General features: G+C 36.7%; 2 protein-coding genes across 2 annotated transcripts; both read right to left on the reverse strand.

The window, feature by feature from the left end:
• Window positions 1–790: 790 nt before the first annotated feature.
• On the reverse strand, window positions 791–22,423 carry LOC131153545 (uncharacterized). Its single transcript, XM_058105916.1, has 3 exons — window positions 21,859–22,423; window positions 19,519–21,494; window positions 791–1,595 (listed from the first exon to the last, which is right to left on the reverse strand). The coding sequence occupies exons 2-3, from the start codon at window positions 21,112–21,114 to the stop codon at window positions 1,215–1,217; spliced, it is 1,977 nt and encodes a 658-aa protein (XP_057961899.1). The 5' UTR covers window positions 21,115–21,494; window positions 21,859–22,423; the 3' UTR covers window positions 791–1,214.
• LOC131153544 (uncharacterized) lies at window positions 12,867–15,411 on the reverse strand. Its single transcript, XM_058105914.1, has 4 exons — window positions 14,609–15,411; window positions 14,370–14,506; window positions 14,176–14,251; window positions 12,867–14,057 (listed from the first exon to the last, which is right to left on the reverse strand). The coding sequence occupies exons 1-4, from the start codon at window positions 15,282–15,284 to the stop codon at window positions 12,955–12,957; spliced, it is 1,992 nt and encodes a 663-aa protein (XP_057961897.1). The 5' UTR covers window positions 15,285–15,411; the 3' UTR covers window positions 12,867–12,954.
• Window positions 22,424–24,585: the final 2,162 nt, after the last annotated feature.

Here is a 24,585-nt window from a genome sequence, read left to right on the forward strand (position 1 = left end):
TGGACAATCTCACATGTCAAAGTTATACATGTTCAAACTTTCAAACATTAGTTTGGCGATGTTCAATCCTTGATGTGCATCCAATTAAGGTCTTTTTATTGTCATTTAGCAAACAATTAAACCTTCAATAACATTCCGAGAAGTGCACGAATATTACATGTTTCTTTTAACTTATTTGTCAGTTATTATGTAATAATTTACTTTTGTAAAACCACCTAGTGCACAAGGTTCATGTGCCATGGAAATTCTCTCGAGGATAAGATATACAAAAGCAATTTTACCTTCGTACATGAACAAACTATATTTGCAATTATACCTTTGACCTTCAAGTTTGGATATTACAATTTTAAATCCTTAATGTTGGGTCAAAACTTCTCTCATTAGGCTATAATTTATAAAGTGAGAAAAGTGGCTTTGTCTAATGTTTTAATATTGGTAGAAGGTTCAAGTACCTCATGCTATTCATTTAGTAACAATGAGGGACTCATGTTACACAATTTTTAAAAGAACATCTTCTAAGTAAATATACCAAATTATTTTTATACAAAAATGCCATTATGAGACAAAAATTAATTCATTTCTTGAGTTTTCCTTCATAATTTATAATATTTGTTATACAATATTTTATTTCATTCCATTCTATTCTAATATCACTAAACACAAATTCAGTGTTGACCTGATTTTTCATTTAATCTCATTCCCAATCCATTCAATTCCTGCATAACAAATCAATAAATTATATTCCAATAATATGATTATTCTATTTTGTAAACCAAACACAACTGAAAAATATTTTCCAAGCTTAGCCTTTGCTTTTGGATTTATCCATTTATCCATAATCCATACAATTCTCAAAAGCAAAATATCGAGTTCCGGCAAAAACAATTCTGAACACCAAAAGAAAACTTTGATAACCATCGATGTAGATACACAGAATGGTTTTTGAGGAAAAATCAGAATGAAAACGACCTATCAAAGAAACAAGGGGGTTGTGTTCCTCTTTCAATTTCACATCACATAAAAATACAACAATGGAAGAAGATAAAAAGATTTTCTTAAATCAACTACAGGCATTACCCTAACAATTAACCCTGAAACCCTTGGCAAGATACAGATGGAAGAACAAAGGGTCAGACGAGCATTGGAAAGAGCCACACCGCTCTTTTGCTTTTGCAAACTATAGCAATGCAGCAAGGTGCCACCGAGAACTCCTGCTATGATTCTTCCAAGTCCTCATTATGTCCAACGTCCCCGCCTTTGGCTGGTGGCTGTCTTTTGTGTTTCCTGCTCTTGGCTTTCTTTGCTTTCAAGCGTCGTTTCTTCTCATTCGCATCAACCCAGGAATAGTCGGATGGTATGTGGAAAGGATCAACCTCATCCTTGTATCGACGGCTTTCACCATCACTTGATTGCCCCCCACGGCTCCCTCTCATCCATGAAATCCATGATGTCGAACCCTCAGATTCCTTTGACTTGGTATCTTGAAAATGTGCAGGGCTGGAAAGAGGGGTCGAAAACTCCTCAATTGGCTGAAGCTCCTCAAATTTTGTAAAAGTAACAAGAACCCGAATTGTCGGGACAATTGGGATGGCGACCTGCCGAAAAGAATATCAGTGCTTTATTATTATTACAGCAGTCAATATGCTGGAATGCAGCAGAAAATAAACCATTGTATAATACAATTTTTTTAATAGTGAATAATCAACATAAGAAATAACCATAAATTCAATATTAATAGACCATAAGACAACAGGATTATTCAACTAATAGAGTCGACAGAAATTGTTAAATTGTTGCAAGCATTTATCAGTTTTGCATAAATTCATTAAAAAGAGTCAATGGTCACTCTCAATTGGCTCAACTCAAGATGAGATGCCCTAGCCATGGTATTCTCTCCTGCTGCCGATTTGCTACCATCATCACATTTGCCGCAGCGCACTGCTCAGATGTGAAGATCCTGGTGCTCTGTCATCTTCCCCTTGCTCCCTCTCTCTCCCTCCCCACAAAGACCTCATCCCCTTTTTTTTTTCCTTTCTGGTTTCTAGTTTTGTTTTTTGGTTTCTGTTTTCAAATTTTTTACAATGATACCAAACAAACTTTTAAGTTGTGCGTCTACACTTAAGACAAGGAAAAGATCGCACATTATGGCTTATACAACATCGATTTCGATGTTTTACAGGGATAAGACTTTAAAGATTTCTCTAAATATGAGCAATTTCCAAATATGCTAACCATGTAAAACACATAAACTCTTGTTTCAAGTTACTGGAGCAGTAAAAGAATATGACAAGCACCACAAAGATGAAAACTTCAATGTTGTTTCATTGAAGCCCAGAGCCCATATATGTTGATTTATTAAGTCTCTAAACACAAACAGCCTCCAAAATACCATGCTTAATGCCAGCAACCAAAATAACACAAGCATAGTTATATTAGAGACCATGAGCGCAATTTCAAAACTACTAAACATCTTCTGAAGCCTTCACTTCCAACTCCAAGCTAGATTGCTCAAGAAAATATCTACGAGTAGTTAGTCAGAATAGATGGGAGACTGAGGCCTATAGAATTAAAGATGGCTTGATGAAATGGAGGAATGCCAAGAGTCTAGCAAGATCACAAAAGAAAAGTTATGTTTAATGAAAAAAAAAGGGAGAAAATTTTCAAGACAAAATGTTGGGTAGTGAAGAATCATAATATTTAAAAATAATAATAAGCCAAAATGAAGCTGTAATGGGTTTGTAAAAAAAATGAAATTGTTGAATTCAAGAAAAAATTAAGAATTTGCATAAGAAAAATCATTTAAGATATTTTGAGCACATACAACGAAGATCAATGAATGCTCAACACACAGGAACTCATCCAATAAGAATAGAAGTTGCCTTGTTTCCAAATGGAAAAAAAGAAGCCACCTAAATGAATATGACCAAAATGAAAATGAACCTAGGGGTGAGCAAAGAAAAAATAACAAATATATGGCCCTTGATGGTATCAGAGTAAAATGGATTTAATTAACAGTAACTCAAATGGAGTAGAGTAAATGCCCAATGGACCTACTGTAACAAAAGAACATCCAAGTTTGCACCATAAATTTACGTATCCATTCTCTCACTGCTATATATCACATATCACTCACTCTGAGATTCATTTAAAGCACTAACCTAAATTTGTTGCCCTGATCATAAGCTTACCCAGATACCATGAATGTTATGGAACTAGATGTCTAGACCTCAACAAGTCCAATTAACAGTAACTATGGCATCTCCACACCAAAGGCAATCCTATAGAGAATACCATCAATGACTTCATTGACAATTAAAGGTTGCCAACATCCAACCTATACCTGGCCTTCATTCAATAATAAGGCTTAACAGGAGATCCTCAAAACATGTTTGCCTCTAGAATCTATAATAACAACAACAAAACCAAGCTTGAAGTCCCACTAGGTGGGGTTGGCTACATGAATCCCTTTTTCGTCAATTTATGCGAACATGGACAACTTTTTTTGACAAATTCAGGGATATTAAATCCTTACTATCTCATTCGAAGTTATTTTAGGTCCAACATTATCCCTACTACTACCCCTCACAACAACTAACTCCCTCTTCCTCACTAGCGCACTATGTGGCCTACGTTGCAAGTGCCCAAACCATCTAAATCAAACCCCCCCCCCCCCCCTTATCTTATCTTCTACCAGTAACTTACTATGAATATGTTCATTTTTCAATTTATCTTTCAATGTTATACCATTCATCCATCTAAGCAATCTCATCTTAGCAACTTTCACTTTTTGGATATGTTGTTTCCTATTTGTCCAACATTCTTATCTATATAACATAGCTAGTCTTATAGCCGTCTTATAAAACTTTTCTTTTAATTTCAAGGGTATTCTAAGATCACAAAGCACACTTAAAGCACTTCTCCAATTTACTTAACCTACTTTAACTCTATGCATTACATCCTCTTCAATTTTTCCTTTATCTTGCATAATAGATCCAAGGTATCAAAATATACAAGTGCTATTTATTTCATCATCATCAAGTTTAACTTTATCTCCAATATTCTTCCTGCTATTATTGAAATTATATTTCATATATTCTGCCTCTAGATTCTAAAGATTCTCTCTATAATTCTAACTTAGTGTCTACCCCACCCTTAGAATCATCAATCAATACAATATCATCTGCAAACAATATACACCATGGAACCTGATTTTGGATACTCCCAAGTCAGTTGATCCTTCACAAAAGCAAAAAGATAAGGACTCAGAGCAAATCCTTGGTGTACACCTATAGTGATTGGAAATTCTCTAGTCTTTACACCTATAGTCCTTACACTAGTCATTACTCCATCGTACATATCCCTAATGACATCAGTATACCTAATACATAGACCCTATTTTTCTAAAACCCACCATGGAACTTCCCTAGGTACCCTATCATGCGCTTTCTCTAAATCAAAAAATATCATATGTAAATCCTTCCTCTTTTTCTTAAACTTTTCCATTAATCTTTTCAAAATATATATAGTTTCAGTAGTAGATCTTCCAGACATAAAACCAAATTGATTTTCTGAGACTTTCATTTCTAGCCTTAACCTTTGTTCAACTACCCTTTCTCACAGTTTCATTGTATGACTCGTAAGTTTAATTCCACAATAGTTATTACAATTTTGAATATCTCCTTTATTTTTGTATAGAAGTATTAAAATGTTTTTCCTCCATTCATCTGACATTTTCTTAGTTTTTATAATTGTGTTAAATAAATTAGTTAACCATATAATTCCAAACATCTAAGCATTTCCAAACTTCAATTGGAATGTTATCTTGTCCTATAACTTTTCCATTTTTTTATCTTTTTTAGTGCAAACTTAACTTCATTAACTCTAATCTTGCGAATAAATCTCATATTTTTAGTTTTTTCCTTATTTGTCAATTCTAAATTTAAGCCTTCTATTAGATTTTCATTAAATAGCTTACTGAAGTAACTTCGTCATTTTTTTTTATATCTTCTTCACTTATCAAGACAGTATCATCCTCACTTTTTATACATTTTACATTACCTAAGTCCTTGTTCTTTCTCTAACTCTAGCAAGTTTAAATATATCTCTTTCCCCTTCTTTTGTATCTAATCTATCATACAAATTATTAAATGATCTGCGTTTAGCTTCACTAGCGGCCTTTATTGCACATTTTCTCGCCTCTTTATACTTTTCAGAGTTATCCATGTTTCTACATTTTTGCCATTTTTATACCAAATTCTTTTTATCTTTACGGCTTTTTAAACATCTTCATCCCACCACCAACTTTCTTTGCTATTTGAGAATCTTCCTCTTGACTAACCTAAAATCTCTTTTGTTTTTTTTTTTAATAGAGCTAGGTATCCTACTCCAATAGGTGTTTGTATCTACACCATCCTCTATAGTCCAATCACCACCTTTGATCATATTTTATCTTTAAATTTTATTATATTTTCTCCCTTTAAGTTCCACCATCCGGTTCTCTTACACTGATTTATTTGACCCTTTCTCTTCCATTTTTTAAATACATATATCTAACACTAAAACTCTACGTTGTGTGGTTAAGCTTTCACCTGGAATAACTTTACAATTCTTACATGATAAACAATCTTCCCTCCTAATTAAAAAAATATCTATTGACTTTTATTTCATCCACTTTTGAATATTATAAGTGTTCTCTCTTCTTAAAGGAAATACTTATTGTAATAAAATCGTATGGCATAGCAAAGTCTATGATCATCTCTTCAAGCTCATTTTTGTCTCTATATCCATAACCTTCATGTATCCTCTCATAACTATTATCCCTTCCAATGTGTCCATTTAGATCTACTCCTATGAATATTTTCTCAATCCCTAATATGCCTCATATAATACTATCCATATCTTCCCAAAATTGTCTATTAAGATTTTCTGATAGGCCTACTTGAGGAGCATAAGCACTAATGATATTTATTATCTTTTGGCCTACGACCATCTTGATTTTTATAAATCTATCCCCTACTCTATTTACATTTACAACGCTATCATTCAAGTTTTTATCTACAATAATTCCTACCCCATTCTTATATTTTTCACTTTTTCTTTTCCAACGTAACAAAGTTTAAATCCTGATTTATCAATTTTTCTAACTTTCTCCCTCACCCACTTAGTTTCTTCTTAAAGGCAAACTATATTAATTTTTCTTTTAATCATTGTGTCCACAATTTCCATGTTTTTACATATAAGTGTCCCTATACTCCAAGTTGCTAACCTAATCCTAATATCCTGAATTAACTTCTTTACCAGCCCACATCCAGAATGTTGCAGGAACCCTCGCATATTTGATTATGTACCTAGTCGCCGACACATCGCATCACTTCGAGGCGACGACCTAACCCACCCTCTCGCCCACTTGTCACTACACCTAGGTGGTGTAAGTGCAACACGTCCTCCATAGGGGACACTCCAACGAATATTCAGTAAGGATTCATATCATAGTGATCTGACAAATTTTATGATGGCTGTCAGCTACCAAACGCAACCATCCTCCTTTACCCAAGCTTGGGACCAACTGTGTGTAAAAAGATTAGGACATTAAGTGCATCACAGGCAGAGTTTGCCTCTGGAATCTATATATTCTAAAAATAAAACCAGTCCATTAGCATTTCCTTAGTGTGCAAATATTGCAACACAGGTTTTGAAATATGATAATGTTTCCTTGTCTATGTTATAATGAGCTTGATAAAGCTAATGATTGGATTTATCACCATGAATGCCATGAAGCAGTGTGTTTTATAAGATCAAGGCATCAAAATGAAAATAGTACAAAAGAAAATTGGCAGATTGAAGGACAGCAGCTGCTGGGATAGCACGTAAATTGAAACTTTTCATGGACGTTTGTCCATGCATTCATCAATGTTTGAAATCCTTTTATTTGTATGACCTTCAGATTACTCAATTCAATTTGATGCTACTCATCTCAAGGACTTCACAATGCTGTGCAGTGATATCTTTTTTCTTTTTCTTTTTTTTTTGGTAGCAAAAGAATAAGACTTCATTCAACGAAGAACAAACAAAAAGAAGAATAAGGAATCCTACTAAAACAATAAAGAAAAATAGAAAGGAAAAAACCTCTATTAAATCAACGAAGATAGCCAATCCTGTTGGATGTCAGAGAAGCTCACTCCTTCAAAGCACCCACGACTAACACAACAAAGCAAAGGCAATTAATGAATTATTTTCCATAAAAAAAAATTATCCAGTTTCTTCCTAGAAAAAAATATGCACATTACTTTCCAACCATAAACCCCACAACACTGAAAAATGTGAATCTCCATCAGCTACAGCATCCTTCTAAATTCATGGCACTCTTGGCTTCCTGATGTAGCATCAAAGAGGGAGAAAAAAAGAGAACGAAGACAGAGGAGGAAGAATATTAGGGGGTGGGCAGGTGGGGATGGGGCAATTGCACACGGCTTCTTAATTTTAACTCACAAAACTGTTTTACATGAGTTCAACACTCTAATTTATATAAAATACAAACACCAAAAAAGAAAAAGAAAATAAACAGGACACAATTTCAAACAAACCCCTTACAACACCAATTCCCTCCTACCAAGAAGAACTCGGCCTTCATGAGTTGGGGAAACCACCGAAGAGTCCATCACCATGAGAGGAAGCATCATGCTTCATAACTAAAAGAACTGGCAGTGCATTTCAATTTGGTTAATGGAAGATCAACGGCATCTACTTCTTGACAATGGGAAGGTCTGGAAATTTTTATATGCATCCTGTTTAACACTCCTATCAAACAATCATGAATGCCCCCAAAAGAATGAGACAAATCTAAATTGCACCGTCTTCAACTCTTCATAATCAAACCAATATTAAGGTAAGCATGCATTGATCATGGACCTTCAAGTTGGCATGTTCACCAAAAAATCTTGTGTGAATCAAGATGCAACTTGAGCTTCAAATTCCAACTTCTTTACAGCTTCTTCAGGAACTGCTTTTGTACAACTACCAGAATAGAAGGTTGCTACGACAAATCACCAAAGTTTCACAAATAACCTCCAATCTATATTTCATTAAAACTTGTGAAAAAGAGGATACATCAAAGTATTAAACAATCTCCAACGTTTCCGTCTTCATCTAAGTCATTTAAAAGACCTGAATTTCATCATCATCTTCTTACATTGTGCAACTGCTCTAGTCTTCCAATGAGGATAGTAGTCTGAGCATGTATACCCAAATCCTAGTTTGTGCACATTAAAAATATTCATCTAGCTACTCAGCCGACTTCTCTCACACAAGTCAAGGAGCATTCTTCTTAAAATCAAAGAGTTGATGTAGTACTAGGAGGCATGTTACCTTTTTTCTAAATGGCATCCTGAAATGCCTCCCCAACTATACACTAAGGCAATGTGAAGAAAGATTGGGGATGCAATAATTAGCTTCAATCCTTTTTGGTACAAAGCAAAGATCACATCTCTCTTTTCATCCCATATTTACACAAATAGCCGGATGATGGAATTTAGTAGTGTAATTGGTAAGCATCCTGCTACAAACCAAATAGGTGCATATTAAATTCTGTTATGTAGGAGGTACAAATTGTTTCTATGTGGCTTATTTCATCTCATCCCAGCCACTTGCCCAAGGCTGCAACTTCAGTTGTTAGCCTTTTCAAAGCACTAGAAATGGTCTCCAAAGAATTTTCCATGTTTCCTACCCTACCAAGGCAAACAAAAATTCCACCACTGCAAATAACTCAACACCAGTCACCATGTAGCTGGATTTTTTTCCCTGCAGCTGTCCTTTTTCTCAAGGACTAAAGTAAGTAGGACCTAATGTGGAGGGAATGGAAAAAAATTAGGGAGAAAAATAAAGGTCTTAAAGGAAAAAATTTGCAAGGAAAAATGCAAATTTAACCCTGCATATGAGTTATACAAACTAGGATCAGGCTGCTGCCAAAGAAGTTTGATGATGTGGCAATTTGCTGATGTCAGAGTGTGGAAAGAACATGACAAATGATGTGGCATGACAATGCAAGAGCTGGATTTAACTAAGCTATTAGGGAGAAGGGGACTGATTTTTTGTCTTGTTTAGTTTTGTTTCTTTGGGCAATTTAAAAAAAAAATGTAGCAAGTATATAAAACAGCAGGGGCAGGAAGGTTTTAGAGAAAGAGATAGAAAAGATACGAAAGGAGGGGAAAGAAGGAACCTGGACCACCAATGGCCATATGCAGGTGCCAGCATCTGTAGCACATTTGGGTTTCTCTGGGAGTCCAGCAACAATTTCCGGTAGTGGTGGTTGAAATGATGGGAAATCGACTGATATGGTCAGCATCGCCAAGATACAAGTGAAGGGGTACAAGATAGAAGTGGAGATGGTGGCGACATTGTAATTTCAGTTTTTTTTCTTTTCTTTTCCTCTTCCGGTGATGAAATTTCAAGGTGGGGCTGGTTCAGATGCTCTAATTTTTCTGGTAAATACCGAAAACGAAAATGGGACAGATGTGATTTGCAGTCTTATTTTTTGTGACAGTTTTGCAGGAGACTAAAATTGAGAAATGAGAGAGCACGAGGAGATATATCTCAAAGAAGCTTGGAAATTTGAAGTTTCTAACTGAATTTTAAAATAGAAAGTGTACAATTGATATTGGTAAAACCGAAGTGACTGTGATGGTAGTTCCTGCAACGCTTATGGTGGCAGAAGGGAGAAAGATGAGAGCCTAATGGGAAGAAAGAAGAAGAAGAAAACATTGAAGATAAAAATGGGTTACCAGGGGTGAAAGGAAAAGAGATTGAGTTTGGGCTCCAGTACAAGACAGGATCTATGATCAACAGAAATGAGCACCATGGTACTGGGCTTTTGCTCAAGACCAGCTTGATGCAAAATATGTGTGTGTGTGTTACTGCAAGATCAACTGCATAGGTAGAATTTATGTTGATTCCCCCTCTATAAGTCTTTAAACAAGTTGATTATCATTACTTACACGACTATATAAACTAGCAAAACACCCATGGAACAGCTCAGGAGTCCACAACCCCATAAAACACAAACCGATAACAAGCTAGCCTCAAATTAGCCTTGCTTCTTTTTTGTGGACAAAGACAAAGGTTAATTAGCACGTGCACTTGCACAAAGAAATAGCAGTTCCCACACATGTAACATTCTGATAAAGGCGAGCAAATGTAATATTTATGCACCAACTTGAGTACGTGTTCTGAAGACAAGGGATGGTATTTTTGTCATCTAAATTGGGAACAATATATCCTTATGAACAAAGTTAGTCAAACCATGAACTCCCACTTGTTTCTTAGATCTTTTCCACCTATGTTTTCTCTACTTTCACCTCTATAATGCATGTCTAAAGGTATATTTGTCTTCATCAAACAACTTTTCAACCCTAGAGCTAGTCCCTAACTCCATAACGATTCACCCAACCTCTCCAGTACACTGATATGCAGCTATCACTTTTTTTTTAATCTCAAAAAAGGTTATATTTAATGAAAACAATGATTAAAAAGAGTGGAGGATAAGAAATCCTCAAGGGAAAAACTGAAAACTAACAAAGAAGCACAATTACTTTGAAGCTGCCTTCCAAACTCTTTGGACACCAGACAGTGATAAACCCTTAAAAATCCCAAAAGAATGTTCCCAAAAAGAGAAAAAAAATGACTTTCTCCCAGAGTAGAGAAGGAGGGGTCTACTTATCTTTGAACATTCTGGCATTCCTTTCAATCCACATCACCGACACCACTGGGAAAAACTGTGTAGGCCAAAAAATTCCTCCCTGTTTAATTCTTCACAAATCCCCACAAACTTTACCAAACAAAGATAGATTTCAGAGTCCCCCACTCTGCTCTAAGAAACAAAAATAGATTATTCCACATGTATCTCACCACCTTAAAATGAAGAAATAGATGGCTAGAACTCTCATTTGAACCACTGCACAGCATACAAATATCTAGACCAAGAGCTTTGTATGGTCTCCTGATCTGTAACACATCATTTGTATTAATCTTGTTGAGCATGAGAGTCCAAACGAAGGCCTGGACTTTGAATGGAACCTTTGCTTTCCACACAACTTTATTTAACAAGAAAGGGCTATGATTTGTGGATTTAGTGAGATTTGAAAAAACGACTTCGAAGAGAAGGACCCCAAAGCGACTCCCCATCCAAAGCCTTGTGTCCTCCCGCAAATTTGACAAGAGAGAACACAACACACTCAGCAAACGAGTTAACTCATCAAACTCTCTCTCATAAGGCTACTAAAAAATTGGAAATCCCAAGAAAGAGAGTCCCTCATTGAAAATAAAATCTGAAATTGGTGCCTCATGGACAGAGGAAAGTCTAAAAAAGCATGGCACCAACAGCCCCAACAAAGACTCACCAACCCAAATATCCTCCCAGAAGCAAATTTTGTCCCTAATCCCCACTTTGAAATGACTAAAAGGAAAGAAAAGACAAGCTACCTGTGAAGAAAACTTCCAAGGACTAGCATGAGTAACATTTCCACTTCTTTTTTAATCCCATCCATTCCTGTGCAAACCATATCTACTCTTTATTACTTCATGTCATAAGGAATTAGTTTCTGAAAGAAATCTCCATAACTATTTCCCAATTGAAGAAATGTTTTTAGAAACCACATTACCAAGACCCAGGCCCACTTCAGGCTTAGGCTTCCTAACAACATCCCAATTAACCAGGTGATCCCTTTTATTCTCCCCAACTACCACACCATAGAAAATTCCTCATAATCTTTTCTAACTTCCTAGCCACCCAAGGAGGTAATTTAAAAAAGGATTGGTAATAATGGGAATGTTGGCTAGGGAAGGCACTAATAAGCAAAATTCTACCTACGAATGAGAGACAAGCCTTCTTCCAACCTTCCAATTTGTTGCGTACTCTGTCAATCACAGGGTCCCAAAAAGCATCAGACAAAAGGCTTTCTCCCAAGAGGGAGACCAAGATATGAAAACGGCCAAGAACGGGATAGACAGCCTGCTGAAGGTCTCCAGATAAGCAGCTACCAAATTTTGCACAAAAGGATGTCCAGATAAGCAGGTAAATGCAGTATAACCTTTGTCCTCTTTCAATTTTTACAGTTGAGCAAGTTGAGCCATTCACTCCAACTAAGACCACAATTTTCTCAAAAAGATTTTCAGAATTTATTTTTTTAGAACAATTGCAACATTCAGCTTTAAAATTGTCTCTAACTCTACCTTCCTTTTCCTTTTTTCTTTTTTTTCTTTTCCCTTTTTTTTTGCATAGAAAACTCCTAAGGTGACTAAAGAGAAGATTTTCAGCAGTTGAAAACATGAGCTGGCATTTAAATCCCTACAGCAATCACAAGTTCTCCAACTAATTTCCTAAACACTTTAAGCCCCTAAAAGGATGACAAAGCCATCCTGTTTCTTGGTCATTTCCGTATAGGCAACCCCTTTATTCAGCACATGGTTCGAAATCGCGGTCGCGGGTAACGTCGCGAAACGGTCGCGGGTGTCGCGGGTCGCGGGAGACGCGGGTGTTACGTAACGGGAAGCGGGCGTAACGGTCGTGAATTTTTTTCACGCATGCACAACCATGCCAAAATTAAAAAATAAACATGAAATCCATTAATACATGATTTTTAATGAATTTTGAAGGCTTTTTTTCAACCTACAAATGCTTTTTAATAGGCATTATGATTTTTATATTAATTTTAGTGCGCTGTTTACAAAAAAAAGCATATTTTTTTTATAGTTTACATTACTTTAATGAGTAAAAAGATGTAGAAATGTAAGAATCAATTAATTAAAGTCATAAAGTTACTAAAAATGAATCAATACTTAATAGACTTAATACTCAATATACACATTACACATACATGAATTTAAAAAGTGATTAATATCAAATATCAATAAATAGTTGAAAATACATGAATACAATATTACAAATTTGTAACATAACACATGTCACCACCAAAAAGAATGACGTGGAGGGTCTTCATAATTTGCATCTGTATCTTGGGATTGGGATGGGAAATTATCTCCCCATCCTTGTGGAAATACATAGTTGAATGAACCCAAGTTTACGTCATTTTGTTGTTGCTCTTGAAAATGTACTGGTGATGAAAATTCTCCTGAATAATGTCTATAAGTTGGGGCAGGGGCTGGCTCTGGGTAGTGTGTAGAAGAAAACTCACTAGATCCTGAGATTCCTGATCCACTGGGATAAAAATGTGAGTCACGAGATGCATAATGTGGATATGCTGGATGAGATCCATATGATTGTGATGATGAACCATCTAAACCAAAGTCGCCAAAACTACGAACCACACCATATGAATCTTCAGTAGAATCGTTAGGGTCACCACGAGCACTCCTTCTCCTGGGTTGGGAAGATTGGTTCCCTGGAGGAATACCCAAGTCATAATTTTCAGGTATGTCATGTAGTCCATAAGGATCAGAAGGATATATATCCCTTCCAAATGATGTCCCTGTATCATATCCATAATTATATTCTACACCGCCGCCTCCACCACCACCACTGCCACCCCCCCCAACCCCAGCTCCAGCACCACTATTACCATCATCATCACTTGGTGGGCTCAAACCAAGATTGTCATCACTTTGTGTACGTTCAGGGCTTGAACTTGAATCATCATGCGCGTTTATTGGTGGTTGATCACCTCCTTCTGTAGTACCACCAACCTCTTCATTTAACCAATTTGAATTGTCCTGACCGTCGAGTAGTGGTGTCTCTCTCTCCTCTAACCATTGACTTAAAGGATCATCTTCTTCGAAAATGTAGTCCAAATTGATAGGATTGAAACCCTCTTCAATTTCTCGTTGGCTTCTTCTCATTGTACGTCTTAACTTTAACCTCATGTTGTAATGTACGAAAACAAGTTTTTGTAGTCTCATGTACTTTAATCTATTTCTTGTTTTCGTATGGATGAGGCTAAAGGTGCTCCAATTACGCTCACAGTTCGAAGCTGATGTGGTCTGGCTAAGAACTCTAATTGCTATTCTTTGGAGTTCAGGAGCACACAAGCCATAATGAATCCACCATTCAGCTGCATTAATAATTAAAAAGAGTTTTATATTAGTATAGCGTATTTCAAAAGTCAAATTTGAACACAAAGAGAGAAAATAGAGTAATTTTCCATTATTTAGCTATATAGTCATATTTACCAGGATTTGTTTGTTTCACTGCCCTTTGAGCCAATGGGGTTCCAAAAGTCTCCTGCCTATCTCGATATAGCAACAACTAAAAAAGGATGATTGTGAAATAAAATTAATTAATTAGATGTATTAATAATTATTCTTGAAAGTATTACAGAATACTAGAACAATTCATTATTCAATTTAATGGAACCAATACTTACTTGATTAATAGCCCGAATTTGAGTATCTATATCGGGTACCAACTTGGTTATCACTTTTTTAACTCCATCCATGACTTCTCTAGCAACTTCAGGAGAGGGTGGGGCACCATAAAGAAATTGTGGGTTCAAAAAATACCCTACAATTAAATTTAGAAACATATTAATCAATAGTTTTCTAATGCAACTATGCATAATTTAAAAGTTAAAATAATAAGAAATTGTATTTGATTTACACTTACCAGCAGCGTGCAAATCTTGGTGCAACTGAAAACTCCACCGGTTGTCAATAATTTTCCAATAATCTTTGTAAAACCGGCAATCTTTTTGAATGGCCAACTTCGCCCTATCAATTGCCTCGTATATGAAGCCCATGGTTGGTTTTTCATCACCATCAACCAATTTAAGAACTTTCACCAAGGGTTCTTGCACTTTAATTATATCAGAGGCCTTTTGCCAAAACTCTTTGCCTAAGATAATTTTCTTCGAATCATATGCTGGGCCTGATTTTGCCATTCCAAATCTTGAGTTTTTCCAAGCATCAGATGTAAACATTTCCCTTAGTGCTTGTTTATGCCTGACAATAGTCTCCAAAGCAATGAAATTTGTGGCAAATCGAGTGATGGCAGGGCGAAGTAACTCTCTATTATTTGTGAATTTCTTCATGAAATTCACTGTCCATGTGTGGTTGTAAATAAATGAGGTTATTGTTCTTGCATCTTCTAAGACCTTCTTCACGTTACTTTTCTTACCAATATCTTCAAGAATAAGGTCTATGCAATGAGCTGCACATGCTGTCCAATAGAGATTGGGCCTCTTCTGCATCAATAATTTTCCTCCTGCCTTCATTGCAGCTTCATTATCAGTCACTACTTGAACAACATTCTCCTCTCCAATTTCTTCAACCACCTCATCCATTAATCTGAAATGAAATTATAGATTCAATAATTACTACTATTTAATTAAAAACATGCAAGTCCATAATACTATTTGCATATACAATTAAAATTAGAAAATTACCTGAAATAATATTCAGCTGTTCTGCTTGGCACATTAGAGGCATCAACTGATTTGTGAAACACGGTGCCTCTATCGCAATAAACTAAAAAGTTTATAATGTGTTTTCTAGTTGGTCCTGACCAACCATCACACATAACTGTTACACCTCTTTCCTTCCAAATTCCAGCAAAAGAAGCTATATAATTTTTCATTTCTTGATACTCTTGCTCCAAATAAATTTCAGATATCTCATAGGGTGATGGACCCTTCACCCCCTTTCCAACATCTGCAGCAATATCAAGCATAGGTTGCATAAATGGAGAGTCAGCTACATTCGCTGGAATCCGATTATAAATTAGGAATTTTCCAACCGCTTTTCCTAATTTACTTCTTAAACCTTTCAGTAACTTTGTGTTGAGTTTTGGTTGTTTCGCACTCTTGCTTCTTTCTAAAATAGGATCCATTGCCTTTAGTCTAGCTTCAGGGGCATCAGAATTGATCCATTGTCGTCCACTACCTCCAGCTTCTCGACCACTATAAGATCGAGCTCCTGCTCTATTGAAACCACTGGTAGCACCACTGCCAGAGCCACCTCCCTCTTCATAAATATTACCCCTTCCAGTTGTTCTTGCTCGAAATCTTTGTCTTTCTTCCCATTGTTGTTGTGATCGCATGCTTTCTTGTCGAGCAAATCTCATACTTTCTTCTTCTAAGTCTTCTTCATCGCTCAAATTCTCAAAATCTCCTCTAATTTGGGCTTCTGCTTCTTCTTGCCTTTTTTGTTTATCTCTTTTCTTCTCAGCATACTGTTGTAGATGTTTCATCATTTGTTCTCTTACTTGTGTGGTCACATTTGAGCATCCAGCTACTTGACCCTTTTTATGTGCCAAGTGTTGTTTCAAGCGTGTAATGCCCCCTTTGATTATCTTCCCACATAACTTACACATAATAACATGTCTATTACCGTCTACCGCAGTACCAAAATGCCATCCAATATCCTCACTAGGTAAGTTTTCATTTCCTCTATCACGTGACATATTGATAGACTTAATTTGATGATCTCTACACAAAATATAAAGAAAATACAAAGTTACAACCTTTCTACAATGACAGGAATAATATAATTAGTAATTTAGTAAATATTAAATAATAAGTACTAAATAGTCCTAATTTTAAATACTTATTACGTAAAAATAAAGTATAATATTTGATTAAAAATAATAAGTAATGTTTATTATTTTTATATTTAAATAAACAAAATTATAAAATATTAGATATTTTATTACAAAAAAAATATATTCCTTTATCTTTAAAAAGATATTTTTATTATTTTTCATAGCTTGATTTTATTTTCATTTATAACTATAAGAAATTAACAGGTGAAAAAGATTTTTGCTCTACTTTCATATACATCATAGCATCACAAATAGAGATCCATACATTACAAATTGACTATTTAATTTTTTAAGCATTTTCTCAGTATATGGATTAAAATTAAATTTTTCTATAAATTCCAGTAGTAATTAGTAAAAATTAGATTTATTAATGTATTAACTATTAGGTTAATTTTTTTATTATTAAGTTATCAAATTTTACTTTATTTGATAACTAAAAACAAAAAATAGATGTAAACATTTATTTTACCTAATTTTAAATTTAAGGTCAAAATGATGTATTAAAACTTAAAAAATATTAATAAACAGGGTCACCCTACTCAAGAAATGGCAAGTAGATACACATGTAACATAAAATGGGTGACAGATGTTATTTAATTTTTTTTTTATTTTATAATATGAACATTATTCAATATTTTTTCAATAGATGGGAGTGAATATGATATCTTCTTTATCAAAATAACCACTTTGTCCAGCTGACATAAATAGTATGTTAGCCAATTGGTGCCATGAATAAATTTTATTTCTATAAGTTTGGCAAATCCTAAGACTAAATATTATAATAATTGTGCAGAGTATTCCTTAGAATTCTTTAAGAATGGTGAAAAATATAGCTCAATTAAGCCTAGATAATATAAAATGCCATCACATGGATGTCTTGTGTACATACATTATTTTAATGCTTTGTTTAGATGGTGAATGCAGTAGTGGATTATTGATATTCAAATATTATTATAAAAAAGGCTTCAATTATTATTGGTAAATATTAATTATTTACTAACCTTAAAAAATATTAATTATATACTATTAATAATTGCTTGCTATGTCATGGAATTAATTTTCATAATTATCTTTCAAAAAATATAATACAATTAAAATATTTATAAATTAAGAAAATTTTATTTCACATAATTATTAATGATTTCTAATTTTTTACTCTATTAAATTACTTTTTTTTTTTAATTCAATTTAACAAACCTATTTTACAACAAAATATAATTTAAAAAAAAAACAGAATGAAAAGTGCTGTGGGAACAACAAAATATAATTTAAAAAAAAAAAAAACATGATGAAAAGTGCCGTGGGAACAACAAAATATAATTAAAAAAAAAAAACAGAATGAAAAGTGTTGTGAACAACAAAATATAATTTAAAAAAAAAAAAAACATAATGAAAAGTGCTGTGGGTGTTGAGTGTTAGTGTTAGAGTGTCTCATACGCTGGGCCTGGTAGTCGACTCAGACCGAGAGAGGGGAGGGATTCGAGGGAACTCGAAGGAGCTCGAAGGAGCGAAGGCTGCGAACTGCGAAGCACAAAGCAGAGATGACGCCAAGCTCCGAGCCTCCGAAGCTTAAAACGAGAGGCTGGCTGGTGGCGACTGCGACGACTAGCGGAGGAAGGTGCCGACTGCGACGACTGGCGGAGCTGCTGCAGACCTTTCGCCGTCGCTGGTGACTCGCCAAGTTGCTGGAACTGCAAGATGAGTAGATCTGCTCGGTAGCCTCGGTGTGCTCACTCTCAGGCTTCGAAGCCTTCTTATTGCTTCCGCCAGGCGCCAACAAATTTTCAAGGTCAGTTTGTAACTTTCCATTTTACCCTTTGAATGGCAGATGAGTGTGGGGACTGGGGAGGGGGAAAGCAGCGCTGCTGCCTGCTGCCTGCAGCAGAAATCCTTCAGCAAATCTGCGACTGTCGGCCATGTAACGGTCCGTAACGGACGTTACGAAGTGTAACGTTGGAGAATCGGCCATTACGTGCCGTTACGCCTCCGTAACGGCCGTTACGGCCGTGAATTTTTTCCGAACCGCATTATCGGCCCGTATCGGTTTCGGGGCTTCCGATTTCCGTTACGTATCGGCCGTTACGCTACGTAACGGCCGTTATTTAAAACCATGATTCAGCAGTTGAGAACATGAGCTGGCATTTAAATCCCTACAGCAATCACAAGTTCTCCAACTAATTTCCTAAACACTTTAAGCCCTTAAAAAAATGGCCAAGCCACCTCTGTTTCTTGGTCATTTCCATATAGGCAACCCCTTTATATGTTTGCAACAAGCTATCTAATATTGGTGAATTCAACCTTTTAGATAATTCTTTTATATACCTGTTTCTGATCCTGCCAAGTGGTACATCAATGAACAAAGCATCCAACTATAGTCTTCACATGTTTTAATTATTGATATTGTGTCCAGTAAAATGGTTTTTTTTAAATAAAAAAGTCAACTATATGACTATTAGCCTACTTTTTTTACAAGTGACTATTCGACAACAATTAGTTCACAACCACATATCTATACATAAAAACGCTCATCATCACTTCTTGTTTTTCATCGAAACAACCCCTTTTTAACTGCACTCAAAAAGATTCTGCCAAATGGAAAAACAAAACTATAATGGGCACCTATAAAACTAAGACAACTTGACCTTTCTTTCAATTAATAATTACTTAATTAGACTTCTAAGACTACACAATTCTTAACCAGAAAATAAAAAGAAAATTTCTGAAAAATACACAAACTTAAACACATAATCCAAGCTTAATGATTAGGGTCACGCACAAAAAATAAAAGTAATAAACAAATCAACTCAAGGCAGATTACAAAAAAAATTCTTGGAATTTTAATATGTCGGGGAAAAAAAAAACAAAAAAGAAGCAATGTAAACAAATGTCATTGATAGAAGGAGCAGACACACTATAGAAAAGAGCAGAAACAATATTCATATGAAAGTCAAAATAGGAAAAGAAGAATAACCAATTACCTTAACAGGAAATGTGCAAGGAGGTAGTTTGGTGGTTAAAAGCTCCCTGAGCCTCCTGACAGCCTTAACCTTGTTTGCTAAGATGTCAAGTAAAGGCAAGACCTCTTCGGTTTTCAAAGGAAAATCTGGGGTCAACCACAAAACAGGTCTCAAACCCTTTTTGTATTCACTCTCATGCTTGGGTTCACTAGCTGCCCCTTTCTTCTTCTTCTTCTTGCTGCTTTTATCTTTTCCTTTCCTAGTATCCCCCGTATCCTCCCTAAGAAACTCAGATGATGATCTTTGACTATCATTAGGTCTATGATTGCTACCTTCTGGGGCTAACTTTGAGAATTTCTTCAGAATCTTCGAATCCTCAGGGTCCTCACCTCCATTTTTTGAACCCTTCTTATTCCAAGCAAACCAACTCTTCTTCTCCTTAACAACACCATTGGATTCACAAGATTCAAAGGAACTTGCGGAACCATTCTCTTGGCATTCAAGGAAGCTATTTCCCTCCTCCTCGCCAATACCATCTGATTGGCCCATGCAAAGGGCAGAATCTAACTGCATCTTTTCCTCAGCTGTCAGCAAATCATCATAATCGTCATTGTCACCACCATTTGCAATCCGCTCCTCCCCATCTGCAGAAAATAGCTCCTCATCTGTCATTGCACCAGGAACGCGCCTTGACTTCACACTCACCATGACATGAAGCATATCATAAATCTTGGCCTTCCAATTCCCAACCATTTCAGTCCTCTCCTGTCGCCTCCAATTTAAATGAGGAACAAGCTCAGCCTGAGTAACATCAATTCCTGGCCGATACATGTTAGTTTGTGACATCATTACCACCTCATGCGCAACTTCAGCCTCTGTCGGTTGGGCACCAGCACCCTCCAAAGCATTTGTTATTTCTTTCTCCTTATGAGAAAGGACAATCAAAGAACCTGCTGGCAAAGACATATTACCATCTTCAGAAGAGTAGCCTTCCCCAAGGAACAGAAAGGTTTGGTCAGACCGCTGAATACGAAATCCATCAAACCCAGCAAGGGTCATATCAGCACGAAGATTGGAACCACGTTTCCAGATCCGGTATGTGTCTGACGGAGCAATGCGACCAATAAATGGAATCACTGAGCTCTCAAAATGGAAAGTTATCTCCATGTAGAAATCACGAATGCGAGCAGCAGAGGCAACAATACGGGGAAGTCGACGGCACCACTTAGCCCATGCAAGGGGCTGGTAGTGCCGGGCTATTATCAAGGCGATAGATTCCTCTCGTGTACAAACTGCTTCTTGAAGAGCACTCCACCCATGCTCATTCTGAAGACTCCAGTCCGCACCAGCAGCCATTAAGATCTCTGCTGAGATTGGGTCCCGCAGACGGACTGCAAGGTGGAGAGGGGTCTCACGCCCAGGGACATCGCGGCGATCTATAACAGCAGAAACAGCATCTGCAACAATCTCAGCCTCAAGTGATTCAGCTTCCGTGTTAACTTCACCGGCCTTGGAAAGCCGGGGCAATGAGGAGATGAGTCGCTTCAAAGCAGCATAATCTCGGCGTGCAACAGCCAGATGAGCTGGACTATTGGCGTATTTGGACCAATCTTCCATGGATTGTGTTTCACTAAATTCGACTTTCAAGCTATACAGTTCTTTCCATTTTTCCGGGAAATTCAAACTAGATAGCTCAAAACTTCAGACACTATACACCTGACCTCCATTCAAGAAATTTGGACTATTTTTCAGGGTTACACAAATTAGGGTTTTAAACTCCAAACACAGTCGGCTTGAGATTCACAGTTCTTCAAGGAATCTCCACAATTGTTCAACTTGAGCATAAAATCCAATTAAAGCCCCCTTAAAGAGACCAAAAAACCATTAGAAGTTCAAATTCAAATCACTTAAAATGAGTCACCTTGTCTTCTTCACCATTGCTAGATCTCAGCTCCATCCCAGCATACCGACAAACGGCAACATCCTACAAGTCGAATCTGCAACAAAGAAGTCAATAGTCAAAATAAAATGATTTCAACACACAAGCAGAAACTTCCCATTCACGTGAACTAACATTTCTGCGTCAAATTAACACATAACATATCGCATTCTAAACCTAGATACCCCCTTTCATATTGACAATTCCCCTACTCATTTTCCTCCCTCCACCCCCCCCCCCTCCTCCTCCTCCCTCATCCATATATATTATGATCAAATATCAGACAAAAAATTTTCCGAAACAGAAGACTTTCTCTCTCTACATCCCACTACACTGCAATTCTCCACACACACTCTCTCTCCCTCCATACTCCCTACGAATGAGGACCTCTACAGAAAATGAGAGAGAAGACGAAGAGTTACCAGAGAGAGTGGCAGGCGACGATCTGCGAATTCGAAGCGAGCGATCGGAGTTTATAAGGCGATGCTTCGGCTCCCGCGATTGAGCTCTAGAGAGAGAACAAGGATGAGAGAAAAGGAATCGGACGGTCATGCGGCTTCCACAGGTGAGATCTACAGCCCGGATCGCATCAGCACAGATTTCCCCATTAATGCTGACAGCCCCGACGTGACCCGACTCCTCTCAGATCCCTCTCTCTCTCTCTTATTCTTCTTCTGCTTCTCCTTTCTCTCTCTACTCCCTGCGTTCTCTGTCTATAATTCTTTATCTATCTCTGCGTTTTTTCACAGGTCGGGTCTTTTCGCTTTTGCTTTTCTCTCGGCATTTTAGAGAGATTAACTTATTGCCCTCTGTTTCGTCGGAAATTACTTCAACTGCCATCCAACAGTTATTTTTCCTGAGCGGTCGGTTTTGAGGGGCGTAGGCCTGTGTGCGGAAGCATCCATAACTGCCTAAGCCATGAAGGACAGCATGATGATGTAGTTAAGTGCAGTGAAAAGAGACTTTTTTTTAATTTATTTTTGCAACTACTATTTTTTTATTGCCTCACCAAACCTAATAATATTAGTTTCTTTGTGAGTTTTTCTCTTTTTTTAGAAATAATATAAAAATAATTTTAAAAAATCAATTTTAACTTGTAAATGTATGTCTAGCCTTTTTATTTTATTTTTAAATATAAAACTCTGGATTTTAATGGGTAGTTGGCTTTACCAAACTAACGATGAGGTGTATGACCCCACAATACCTTCTTCCACGTTAGTTGAGATGAGATTAGGAATGATAAAAGAAGTTGATGGGTCGGGTTAGGACGAGTCACAAATAGGTGGGAGTTAAATGGATTCGGATTTAGATTTACCCCTTTTATTAACGAGTATGTAATCTATAAACCTAAACTCATTCTTTTAATAAATGGTTACCTGTTAAAAGCCTATTTAAAAATATAATTTTTTATTTTATTTTTTATTTAATATTTCATCAAAATTGACTTACTTTTTTATTAAAAAATAGTTTTTCTACAAAAAAAAAATAAACAACCTAAAATTAGGCGACCTAAAAGCTAAAGGGCCCAAAAGCACCAAAAAAAAAAAACAAAACAAAAGCAAAAAGTAAACGGGTCACCCAACAAATACCCAATCCAAATATGTCCAACTCGCTTATTAAACGGGTTGGATTTGAGTTGACACATTTATAAAATGGTTGTCTCCTTCAAAATCCAAACTCGATCTAAATGGGCGAGTGATGAGTCACTCGACGGGTTTTGACCCATTTTACCACCCCCCTAGTTGAGAGCAGAATACGAGAATTGCATTGTCATACCTCGTGTTACCAAGAGTCTTTAAAGGTGGATGACATAGTCCCACATCGAATGTATATATAGAAATTTTGGACTTTTAAGGATGGTTTACCATATTATGTGAGTGTTTCAAAAGACAAATATCGTGAGGTCCTAGGTTAAAACAGACAAACACCTCAACGAATTGGGTATCAGAACCATCCTAATTGGTATTAAACCATATGGGAGGATCTTACACATAGACATGGCCCACTTGGTTGAGGATGTCAAAGATCGAATAAAAGAATATGTCATGGTCCCACATGGAATATGTATTAGGCCGAAATTAGACTTAGAGGATGGTTCAACCCCAACTTTGTTGGGTGCCTTTTTTAAAATGAAATTGTGATGCCAATGGATAAAAAAACACAATAACATATCGGAGTTTAGTTGAGACGACTACAATAAACACTTTTCAACACATGCTCTGTGATATCTCATGGATGAAAGACTTAAAAAGATTAGATGTTACTACTTATATCAATAAGGTGTACCTTTCTTTTCGGGACCTTTCCCATTAGAACTCCATGGTTAAGCGTGCTTGACTTGGAGCAATATTGGGATGAGTGACCTCCTGGGAAGTTTTCTCAGGAAGTGTGTGAGTGAGGACAAAACACACTGAAAAGAACACGTGTTGATCTGTGGGACTAGTCATTAGTCCGATAAGGCCCGCCCCCCTATTATTGGGTCCAGGTGGAGGAGGAGAGATGCAGTGCTCCCTGGCAGACCCAGGTTGGGGCGTTACAAATGGTATCAAAGCCAACACCCAGTCGGAAGTGTGATGAGATTCACATAACCTGGGTTTGTAAATGTGGGTTTACAACGAGGACATTGCGTTCTATAAGTGGGGGAGAATGTGATACTCCATGAATGAAAGATTTAAAAAGATTAGAAGTTACTACACATATCAACAATGTGCACCTTTCTTTTCGGGAGCCTTCTCATAAGAACTCCACGGTTAAGCGTGCTTGACTTGGAGCAATATTGGGATAGGTGACCTCCTGAGAAGTTTTCTCAGGAAGTGTGTGAGCGAGGACAAAACATACTGAAAAGGACACGTGTTGGTCTGTGGGGCTAGTCATTAGTCCGATAAGGCTCGCCCCCTGTTGTCTGGTCCAGGTGGAGGAGGAGAGACGCAGTGCTCCCTGGCAGACCCAGGTTGGGGCGTTACAAATGGTATCAGAGCCAACACCCAGCCAGAAATGTGATGAGATTCACATCGCCTGAGTTTGGAAATGTGAGTTTGCAACGAGGACGTTGCGTTCTATAAGTGGGGGAGAATGTGATACCCCATGGATGAATGACTTAAAAAGATTAGATATAACTACACATATCAACAAGGTGCACCTTTCTTTTT

This window comes from Malania oleifera, chromosome 4, assembly GCF_029873635.1.
Source record: "Malania oleifera isolate guangnan ecotype guangnan chromosome 4, ASM2987363v1, whole genome shotgun sequence".
In the NCBI taxonomy this organism is placed as follows: Eukaryota; Viridiplantae; Streptophyta; class Magnoliopsida; order Santalales; family Ximeniaceae; genus Malania; species Malania oleifera.

Bases quoted from the DNA above. Each gene is read 5' to 3' on its own strand.
- LOC131153544 (XM_058105914.1), bottom strand. From the start codon at position 15,284: ATGGATGAGGTGGTTGAAGAAATTGGAGAGGAGAATGTTGTTCAAGTA. The intron at 14,507-14,608 runs GTAAGTGTAAAT...ATTTAATTGTAG, and splicing joins CCAAGATTTGCACGCTGCTG to GGTATTTTTTGAACCCACAA. The intron at 14,058-14,175 runs GTAAATATGACT...TTATTAATGCAG, and splicing joins AGTGAAACAAACAAATCCTG to CTGAATGGTGGATTCATTAT.
- LOC131153545 (XM_058105916.1), bottom strand. From the start codon at position 21,114: ATGGAAGATTGGTCCAAATACGCCAATAGTCCAGCTCATCTGGCTGTT. The intron at 1,596-19,518 runs GTAATTGGTTAT...TCTTTTCGGCAG, and splicing joins CTTGCACATTTCCTGTTAAG to GTCGCCATCCCAATTGTCCC.